Consider the following 11091-nt stretch of genomic DNA (forward strand, 5'->3'; position numbering starts at 1 on the left):
AGTGTCGCATGCACCGGAAAGAATGACTCGTGAAATGTATATGACTTTACATACGACTTTTTAACTACCTAACATAAATTATTTATATTTTGAACTAAAGGTCTCTGCCCACTACACCGTATCATACCATGACCGTGCTATGAACGTGTCAGGCAAAAAAAATATCTTTGTATTAAAAAGTATGGGACTATGCCCACTAGCCCGTTCCGTCACCGACCATACCCGTAGCGTGCCATCCACGGACCGTCAAAAATTGTCGGCGAGGATATTTTGCTGGTGCCGAAACGCTCCGTGCATGGCACGCAACGTTGCCAGAACGGTGCGTGCAGGCGGCGAAACTGTGAGCATACGGGTTATAACCGCCTATGGTGACCGTTCTAAGCCCGTTATAAACGCGTTGCAGTATCTGTTGCTCGCTCTTGCCAGTATGAGAGTTATGAGAGATGAACTTTACTGGTTATGAATTTATATATTCTTTTAAAGTATGCTGTGGCGTGTATAATTTAAGGGATTTTAATTCACAGCCAAATGTAGCAAATGGCAAGCCATTGCCAAGTGACAGCTCTTCTGAATCCTCTAAGCCGGCGCGCGCGTCATGGGGCAGCCCGCTAGAGTTCATACTGGCATGCCTCGGCTACGCTGTCGGGCTCGGCAATGTCTGGAGATTCCCTTATCTCTGCTATAGAAATGGAGGAGGTGAGTTTCTTGTATATCTAAATTTCATTTTTTATCAAAAAATCTGCATCATTTTAATTAAATTCGTTTCTTCTAGGTGCCTTCCTCATTCCTTTCTTCCTTATGCTAATCTTCATCGGTCTTCCAATCTTCTTTTTGGAGCTTTACATTGGACAATACTCAGGCATCGGACCACTTAAAGCATTCACAGCTATTTCACCCTTCTTTAGTGGCCTGGGCTACTGCACCTTAGTAGTCATGACTATTATATTAATCTACTATATGATCATCGTGGCATGGACTTTGTTTTATACAATTGTGTCTTTCGCTGGAAAATTGGATTGGGGATCGTGCGATAATGAATACAATTCCTTAGGTGAGTTTTCACTAAACATGGATTTATAATTTTCAGTGCATCAATATAAAACTTCTGTACTTACATTATACATCATTTTAGCCTGCTACAGTGGAGCATACGATACGGAGTGCAAAATTCGAGGAAACAACTCTGGTCTAGCGACAGATCTTACTTACTATGAACGTGATTGTTTTTCCATTGGTGACATATGCGTGCGAACTGGATACCAGCCCTATGATGGGTTTTCGTGTCTAAACGGAACAGAGACCATCCCTTGGTACTCGAATGTCACAAGGGTCTTGGCTTCGGAGGAGTATTACAAGTGAGTTTTAAAATCATTTATATTTTTGGCAACCGTGTTATGATCTGTTTTCTGAACCTACGGCACCTTAAGGTTACCAAAAAGTGAATTGGCAATCTTGAGGATTTCAGGTAGTAATTTTTTCGATTAGAATCCAAATTTTTTCACTTTCGCTCGATAGAAAAAAATCACGAACACGAGCCCTAAAACAATTTATGCACAAAAGCTAAATATGAAAATGGCTTCTAGAAACACGCAATTTTATTTTTAAGAGAACTCAGCGATTACTTATTTAGTCAACTTACAACAAATTTAAATTCAAAAACATGATATCCGTTGTCCCAAACACGCACATCCATCTCGCTCACGCTTACGCTCAGTGAGAGTGAGAGAAAAACACGAACCTACGGGGCCTTAAAGTATCTTTTGACTTCACAATTTGTACATGTACGGTAGCGTTTAAAAGTAGACCAGTACCACTACCACCAGTTTGGCACTGACATAAACGTCATTGAGAACGTAATTTACTTTCTATGCATCTCGCACGTACTCGCAAGCGAGATGTATAGAAAGTAAATTATGTTCACGAAAGCATTTATATCCGTTTTGACACTGTCAATGACTCATGGTAAGGGCTCTGTTCAATTTAATCTAAGTTGATTTTTTATCTCACGCAAATTACTTAAATTTTGAGTCATACGTAATACACAGATATGCACATGTCGTTTGGTGTCTTATTTTAGTGACGATGCCCACATTCCTTAATGATAAGATTGCAATTATCTATAGAAACTTATAACTTATATGTATAATTAAATAAAATCTAAAAATGTTAGCTAGCAATTCTTGCAAAGTGCTTGCTTCGTTAATGTTATGGTTTAGCAGAGGACTGGCTTGTTTCTCTCAGCACATTAGGATTGCCATCAGTACAAACAGCAACACTCTTAACTGTCCATCGGTGGACCTTATTACAAAAGGCATAATGTCCACCGATGGACAGTTAACAGTGTGGGCGATGGTACGACATCGCTGTCAGCCTACCGTTCAAATTTGACTCCATACATTGAAAACTATCAGAACAAATTCCAGTCGCATTTGGTTAACGTTGAGTAGAATCAGACCTGGCGGTCTAGCATGAGTTGCGTTCTCGCGCGCAACTCCATACATCTTGCGCGACTTCATACTTGAACGCAACTCATGCTAGACCGCCTGCTAGTTTGAGTTGCGTTCTCGCGCTGTTCAATACATCTTGCGCGACTTCAAGTATGGCCTCGCGCGCGAGATCGCAACTCGTGCTAGACGGTCTGGTCTTCTGGCCATTATTTACTTAGACTATATACTTAGTGATATAATCAAGTTAAAAAGTGAGCTTAGACATTTTCTCCTAGAAGAAAAAAAACAGTAATTTCCCCGAAACTATGAATTTTCGCTGAACATAAATGTGGGTCCAATCGGTAGCTTTTAAAATTATAAGTAGAATAGAATAGAAGTAGTTTATTTTGTGTAAAAATAAAACTTAACCATCTTCTTTTTTATCTTTTGCCATCGTTTCATCGATCAGTACTGAAAGCAACAACTTATTTCAATATCTATAATATATAAGAAATAAAATTGATCTTGTGGTTGATAGCGAACGCGTACTAGGCATTGGCGACGCGACGTGGGAAAATTGGGGCACGATACAATGGCATCTTGTTGGCTGTCTCGCGTTGTCCTGGTTTGTGGCCTTCCTCGTTGTCATCAAAGTAAGTACTGGAAATGTATAAATTGCTGCAGGAAAGTCGAAATCAGTGTTGACTCTGAGATAATTGTCTTTTCCTGCAGTAATAATATACATTTAATAATCTGAAATCTGGGTTGATATTATAATTAATTTCATAGTAGATTTGTACGACGATGCTTACAAGCAATGTAGACGTAAAACGTATTAATTACATGTTAGTTAAAGTAAGATTAAAAGGAAATTGATATGATAATAATACGATTAGATTTCTAATTACTAATTAATCTAATTATGATACAAATATTTAATGGTATTCATTGATAAGGGTCGAATTTCAGAATGAAGGCAATATCACTAATATCACATGCAAATTTTAATCTTTGCACCTACCTACCTACTAGCTACCTACCTAGTTTTTGTTCGCAGGGCGTACAGTCAGCAGGAAAAGTTGTGTATTTCACAGCATTGTTCCCGTATGTGATGTTAACAGCACTTCTAGTCAGAGGTGTCACATTAGAAGGAGCCGTAGACGGCATGTTGTTTTTCATAACGCCAACATGGGAGACACTTTTGGATGCCAGAGTTTGGGGGGACGCTGCGTCACAGGTACAATCTCCTGTGTTCGTGCACTGAAAAAATTGTTTAACAGAAATTTCGTATTAATAGCTTTACAACCATGGGATATTATAATTTAGGTCGAATGAATTAAGAGAAAAAGAAAATGTATGATATTAAAAGGAAATCCCAAGGCGACGAGTGGCTAATACAGTCAAATTAAATTTTACACGGGTTTTTCACAATAATTTTACGTTACGATTAAGAATACTTATACTTTTTATTTAATCGCCGTTGAGAAAAAATGTCATTTGGTATTCTACTGTCTATACGTACATATTTATGTTGATCAGAAGATACGTGTTTAATTACTTGTCACTAATCTGCAGGCTAATCGACTTTACAGATTTAAATTAAAATTTCGAGTAGGACTTGTCTGTGTTAAAATGAAGACTATTTTATTTTATTTTTAGTAACTGACTTTACATGTATTAATCACAGATCTTCTACTCGTTTGGCGTCGGCTGCGGCTCTCTAGTAACGCTGGCTTCTTATAACCACTTCCACAACAACTGCCACTTTGACGCCATGTTCGTCAGCATGGCCAATTTCCTTACGTCGATTTACGCTAGTTTTGCCGTCTTCTCTGTCCTCGGCTTCCAAGCGCAGCTCATGGGGGTTACCGTGGATGGTAAGTACAGCACTAAAATTCAAAAATGTATGCGTGCATTGTTTGCGGGTGTCCATAATTTTGGCTTTTATGCATATGTTGTTTGTATATGTCCATAGTTTTTGCTTATTTTATGAAATTGAAAATAAACAAAGGAGTTACATTGGAATTATTTTGATTATTCTAAACCTAACATTTTTAAGCCTGGAACCTGGATAGGAATGTGCGCAGTTATGATAAATTTTGTATGCCGTATCCGCCAAATATAACAATCTATCTAATAGATATCGTATTTATAGCACATAATTTCTCCTTTGACGCGATAAGGTATGTTATTACTTTCACTATAACAAATGCCATCACGAGTTATCGCCCAATAACGCATAATATTGACATCGCTCTCGACTGTTATTAACACTTCATATCGGTCGAGAGATCATTATAATACATGTTGTGTTTTCCGATGGCGGCGCAACTAACAATTATTTTCAAGCAATCTGGTAGAAACTGAGAGACACGACGTCACTGGTGTTTTCTAATTCTAATGCAACTTTGAATAGCTCATAAATAATTTGATTTAGTTTAATGAATTCCTTCTAAGCTGGTTTTCAACTTTTACCTATAGACATCTTTGCAATATTTATCTTGAAAAAAAAACAACAAAATCTTTGAGATTTTCATTCCAGAAAATTTATTTTCAGACGTTGCATCAGATGGCCCTGGTCTGGCCTTCATTGCTTACCCAGAAGCCTTGCTTCAGATGCCAGTGGCCCAGCTCTGGTCCATTCTGTTCTTCTTCATGCTGTTTATCCTTGGCCTCGGAAGCCAGTTCGCCGGCATTGAGGCCATCAACACGGCAATCGTTGATAAGTGGCCGTCTTTGAGAAAGAATTACTGGATGGTATAAACAGTTTTTAAGTTTTAAATGTTTTAACTATGTAATTACAAAATATTGTAGGTACTATTGTAGGCGAAGGTCAAGCCAGTTTGACGAGTTTTACCTGGAAGTCCCGGCAAATTCTAAGCAGGATCGTTGAGTAATTGGCTAATAAAGAGTGTTTTATTGTAAAATAAGTTTATTTAATAGTACTTACTAATTACAATTTCGCCGACCATCTCATAGCGAAGTTATGGCTGGTCAGATATAAGACTTACGCATACGTGTAAGTCAGGCGATCTCTAACCTTCAGTGGATAAAATCCCGCCGGGCGCCTTGTTGTCGGCGGCGACACTCTAAGTTAACCTTTATTTTATTTTATTTTTTGTTTACCTAATGCTATAAAAGAAGAAAACGCCCTAAATCCTAAATCCTGAGATACGAATTCATAACCGAAATCATTGGTCATCACGGTCTTTATAATTATTTCAGGTCACCGCATTCACTTGTTTCTCATGCTTCATCCTGGGGATACCCATGTGCTTCAGTGGAGGAGTATACCTCTTTACTCTGCTTGATTGGAACACAGCGTCCTGGGCCATCTTACTTATAGGAATGGCAGAGGTACAATTCCATATTATAAATACATATAAGTACATATATATTCTATAGGATAAATCCACTTTCAAAATTCGGCGAAAAAATCAGTTTTTGATTTGTTATTATTAAAAAATATGCTATGCTGTTGCTGCAAAAATTGTTTATATAATTAGTTATATTAAAAAACAATGCAATGAAAACACAATAACTTTAGCCGGGTGTCATTCTGAATCCCTAACAACGTTTGTCCTAAACTCACTTGCCCTAACTGGTTTGTCCTAATGGGCACATGCCCTAACGATCAATTGTCATAACGATTATTTTCCATGATGTAAGGTTCTGAAAAATGGTTACGTTTTAGAACTTGCTGCCACAAAAGTGGGTTAGGTTAGGGTTAGAACTGCGACCCCCGCAAAAAAGAAAATATGCTTAATAACATTAGGATAAGTAATCAATAATTAGGGAAACCAAAATTAGGGTTTTTAGTGTTAGGACAACTGATCATTATGACAAACAATATTAGGGAATGCAAAGATCGGAGAAAAGACTTTAGGGATTCAGATATAGATCCCTTTAGCCAATAGGCTACATTGATTTGTGTTTATTGGAACGTGAAAACAATAATATTCGTAACTTTGTAATGTTTCGTAATTTTTAGTGCATGTCTGTGGCGTGGAGTTACGGCATCAACCGAGCGATGGACAATCTGGCGACGATGAATATGAAGATGAACAAATTCCAACGGTTCTTCTGGAAAGCAGTCTGGACTGTCATTTGTCCAGTCGGCAGCTTCGTAAGTACAGCGGCGGAAGCACGGTCGCATTTTTATTGCCACATTTGCCACCATGTGACCATGCTTGTCACGTTCTAGGGCGTTTTTTTTTTAAGTTGTCCCCTACACTTTTTTTTTTCAAATTTGGGATTGTTTTATATTATTTCTACTCAGAATCACGAGCTCTTTCTATCCTAATAGGAGAAAAAAATGTCGTAAGGTTTTTATTTCCATTCCGTCACCATTATTCATAGACTTTGTATGGCGGTCGCGGAATGGAAAGATCGAAAAATGTATGGAAATTTTAGGACACTTTTTTTCTCCTGTTAGGATCTTAGAAAGAGCTCGTGATTCAGTAGAAATAACATAAAAAATCCCAAATTTGAAAAAAAAGTGTAGGGGACAACTTTAAAAAAAACGCCCTCTAACAAGAATGTAAGTGCGAAAGTGACATGATACTGACAAGCGATAAAAATGCAACCATGCTGCCACCGCAGGAATTATATCAGTGTTAATGAACCAACATGAAATATATAAACGTAACTGGAAACAATATAGTTACAGGTCATAAAAATATTTATCAGTCTTGGTGTGTGATTGCATGTAGTTAGGTACAGTCACCACATAGTATTGTTACACCATTTAGAGTTCTAGCTAAATTGGTTGTTCTATACTTAGGCATCGAATGTCCAGTTTAGCTAGAACCCTAAATGGCGTAACAATCACGGAGCGTGACTGTATGCCGATAAGGTGATAACAGTTAAATAACTATTTTGATTTCTGTTTTTAAACATATCACCATAAAAAATATTTATGGAAATAAATACGACTTTTTTACCTTCGAATATAAGAAAAAGTATTCAATTAAATACCTGAGGTGTGGGATGTCTCTAAATGAAATAAAATAAGTCTTGGGTAAGAGTCTTGGCTTTATTTGAAGGTAAGAGTATTCGTTTGATAATGATAATGATATTTCATTACAAAAAAAATTACAACGAGGAAATAACCTTAGAACATTATTACGGTATAATATATCCCATCAAAAACATTACATGTAAAAAGGTGCAAGTCTCGCAACGCTTTTACTACAAAAAAGTTTTGAAATGTAATGTGAAACCAAGTCGGTTATTTTAATCAGTGCCGGGGGGTGTTAAACCCGTATCAATAAGATATATTTAATTTGTAATACGTATAATGACTTGGCCATCGCACGGCTGCATAATGACAAAAGGATCATCGTCACCCATTAAAAATAATTCTAATTGAACATAACGCTAGCGCTAATTTCAGTTTGAGCATTACACATATTTACGAGTACGGTACGAGTAAAGCATTATGTGCGATTGCCAAGTCATTATATGTATTACAAATTAAAGATATCTTATTGATACGGTTTTAACACCCCCTGGCACTGATTAAAATAACCGACTTGGTTTCACATTACATCTCAAAACTTTTTTGTAGTAAAAGCGTTGCGAGACTTGCACCTTTTTACATGTAATGTTTTTGATGGGATCTCATCTCTTTTTGTAGGCAGTCCTTCTTTTCGGGTACTCATACCCGTACTATGTATACACATATCATAACTAAACATATCTTCATTCATACTCACATCGTACATCGTAGTGTACCTTTACTTTACCTACTATTTGTAGGAACTGCAACAGTAACTTTGTAATATCATATATTTATATGTGATTACAAACTTACTTATGCAGTTCTTAGATCTTTAAAGCGTGACTGATATTGCAATTTTTAGGTTTACCCTTTATGTGGCCATTAAACCCTAACTCTGTACCAAATTTCAGCTCTCTGAGTTTATGGGAAGTACTAATTCTATTCTGATGATCATGAGTGAATGAATGAGTGTCATAAATGCGAAACTTTGCTTTCGCTTCACTTCGGAACTAAATGACCTACAGACTTGAAATTTTGGATTTTAAGTATGTGATTATAGCTTACTGGATGACGAAAATTTTTGCGTTCTGGTCTTATCCAGAGGTTCTCAAATAGGGGCCTGAAAATGCGGCGAAATGGTTCCAGTAAAGGATGGTACGGCAGTGTTTGCTTCGCACTCGACTTGGCGGGGGCACTGCCGTGGCCCCAGATGTTGTTTAAAATTGTGTAAAGTCATTGTATATCCATTTTTAAACCGTGTTGTGGAACAGAGATTAGTGTTTTATATTTGATATAAATTCTTGCAAAATCACAAAAAAAAAAATATCACAAAATCCGGGAAGTCACACTACACGGTCCGTGACAATTCGAACTTGTAATTTTTTTTAAATATGTGTTTAATACTCTTAGGACAATAAATTTAGGTTGACCTAAAACTAGAGGTAAATTACTAAGTATAATAAAGAGTTTACTTATTTTCTTAAAAATATATGCTATTCTTACGTTTTAAACAAAAAAGACATAAGAATAAGAATTACCCAGTTACCAGTGGTAAAAGGTGGGAAAAAAATTCCCAGTAGTTACCACTGATAACAACTTGGTGGTAACTAGTGGGAATAACCCGCAGAATCTAGCTCAACGACAATTTAGTTATTTAGCTAAGTAATAATCATCTTAGCTATTATCAATGTCAATTATTCGTCTTATCTCAATTTAACATTTGATAATATCTTTAAGGTAGGTATTGATTAAATTTGATTGTCACATAAAATTTTTGACTGATTATAATTTTAATTATCATATAAATACATATATTGATATCACAAGGATGCTATTGATTTATGTAATATTTAATTAAGTTATAGGTAAAGTTACCTAGTACCTATCTAAAACCAGTCAATAAATATATATTTTTGTGTAAATAAATTAAAGTCTGGGTCAACTATAAGATGTAACTAAAACCTATAAATGTATTAACATTTAATACGTTTAATTGTCAAATAATAATACCTATTTAATTTTGGTTTTATAAAACCAAATTACTCTTTATAGGTAGGAAGGTACTTATTATTTACTCTCTTTACAGTTCTCTCATTATTTTTAGTGGGTACGTATCTTTGTTATGACTATGTATTGTGTATGTACCAATAAAATATTTGTTACAGGCCATTTTAGTATTCGTCCTATCGGATTGGACCGCGCCTGCATATGGGGACTACGAATTTCCGTTTTACGCAGACTTCCTCGGCTGGGTTGTAGGTTTATCCACGCTTGTGTTCTTCCCAGTTGGAGTAGGCTGGGCTCTCTACAAAGGCTACGTAAGTCTATAATGGCAAGCAGAATTATTTTCATTGTCAATAAAATTATAATTTAAAAGAAGTAATTTCGTTAGTTTTGTCTACATTCACAAGCCAAATGCAGTAACCTTTATGGAAATAATAGGAATGTCTTTCGTTTTACAGCGTGGAATGGAGCTATTCACTCCCACCCCGACTTGGAAGCCAGCTGTCAAAACCGAAGCCCCCGCCTCAGACTCAACGGACACCCTCGACGAGACTGGCGCTGACAATGCAGCCTTCAGTACCTAGACTACCTAGGCATCTGGATTTGACATAATATTAGTCAATGTAACCATATCGACTTACTCAGCTTTCGAGGATAGCCTAACTATAATTGTTGCTAATAAACAAAGTGAAAGATCTGACAAGCTATTCAATTGGTCGATATGCATATAATTGATATATGTAGTTGTCCAAATTGGACAGGACTTTAGTTAATTATTACCATTTAATTGCTTAGTTATAAAAATGTATTAAAACGCCTTTGGGTATAGTTACATTAAATTAATTATGTTTTAATAAAATGTTATACCTTAGTATATTACTAATATTTTAAATTTATTCTCGTGCTAAGTTATGTAAAGTAATTAAATATTGTATAATAACTATATAAAATTTACTACCTATACCAAAAGCCAATTATTAATTTCTCATTGCAAAATAATCATAACTATCCATAAAATTATATACCTAATACCCTTAATGGAATAATCATCTAAAAGCTTAATAATGTGTTTATACTGTAGGTATACGTAAACAATAATTTTAAAAGTATTATATACTGTCCGTCTTCGGTCAACTTATTTTTATCTCAATAGATATCAACAATAAATCAGTCCCAAATTGATGCGGTGCTTTCATAAATAACAATAGCCTACCTACATGATATAATGTATCAGTACAAAATTTGGGACAGATTATCTAGACAATTCTCTGTCGAAGTATACACAAGCCAACAATGTCATATTTTCTGTGGCCTCGTTAACGCTACGAACTTTTCACACCGAAAAAACTTTTTGCGCTGCGTGCCGGCATGGATAACTTTTCCGTCAGTTAAAGACTTCTTTTGACTCCCATTTTTAGGGTTCCGTAGCCAAATGGCAAAAAACGGAACCCTTATAGATTCGTCATTTCTGTCTGTCTGTCTGTCTGTCCGTCTGTCCGCCGTATGTCACAGTCACTTTTCTCCGAAACTATAAGAACTATACTGTTGAATCTTGGTAAGTAGATGTATTCTGTGAACCGCATTAAGATTTTCACACAAAAATAGAAAAAAAAACAATAAATTTTTGGGGTTCCCCATACTTAGAACTGAAACTCAAAT

General features: G+C 36.0%; 1 protein-coding gene across 1 annotated transcript; it reads left to right on the forward strand.

The window, feature by feature from the left end:
- The first annotated feature begins 443 nt into the window (after nt 1-443).
- On the forward strand, nt 444-10071 carry LOC134649774 (sodium- and chloride-dependent glycine transporter 1-like). The gene is made up of 11 exons (XM_063504603.1): nt 444-696; nt 773-1051; nt 1133-1355; nt 2965-3079; nt 3484-3663; nt 4114-4303; nt 4984-5183; nt 5652-5783; nt 6418-6552; nt 9594-9746; nt 9891-10071. The coding sequence occupies exons 1-11, from the start codon at nt 444-446 to the stop codon at nt 10014-10016; spliced, it is 1986 nt and encodes a 661-aa protein (XP_063360673.1). The 3' UTR covers nt 10017-10071.
- Nucleotides 10072-11091: the final 1020 nt, after the last annotated feature.

This window comes from Cydia amplana, chromosome 7, assembly GCF_948474715.1.
Source record: "Cydia amplana chromosome 7, ilCydAmpl1.1, whole genome shotgun sequence".
Lineage (NCBI taxonomy): Eukaryota > Metazoa > Arthropoda > Insecta > Lepidoptera > Tortricidae > Cydia > Cydia amplana.

What these genes read in the sequence shown, in the direction of transcription:
- LOC134649774 (XM_063504603.1), top strand. Translation starts at nt 444, where the DNA reads ATGAACTTTACTGGTTATGAATTTATATATTCTTTTAAAGTATGCTGT. An exon ending in TAATGAATACAATTCCTTAG is followed by an intron (nt 1,052 to 1,132) that starts GTGAGTTTTCAC and finishes ACATCATTTTAG; the next exon opens with CCTGCTACAGTGGAGCATAC. An exon ending in TACTTATAGGAATGGCAGAG is followed by an intron (nt 5,784 to 6,417) that starts GTACAATTCCAT and finishes CGTAATTTTTAG; the next exon opens with TGCATGTCTGTGGCGTGGAG.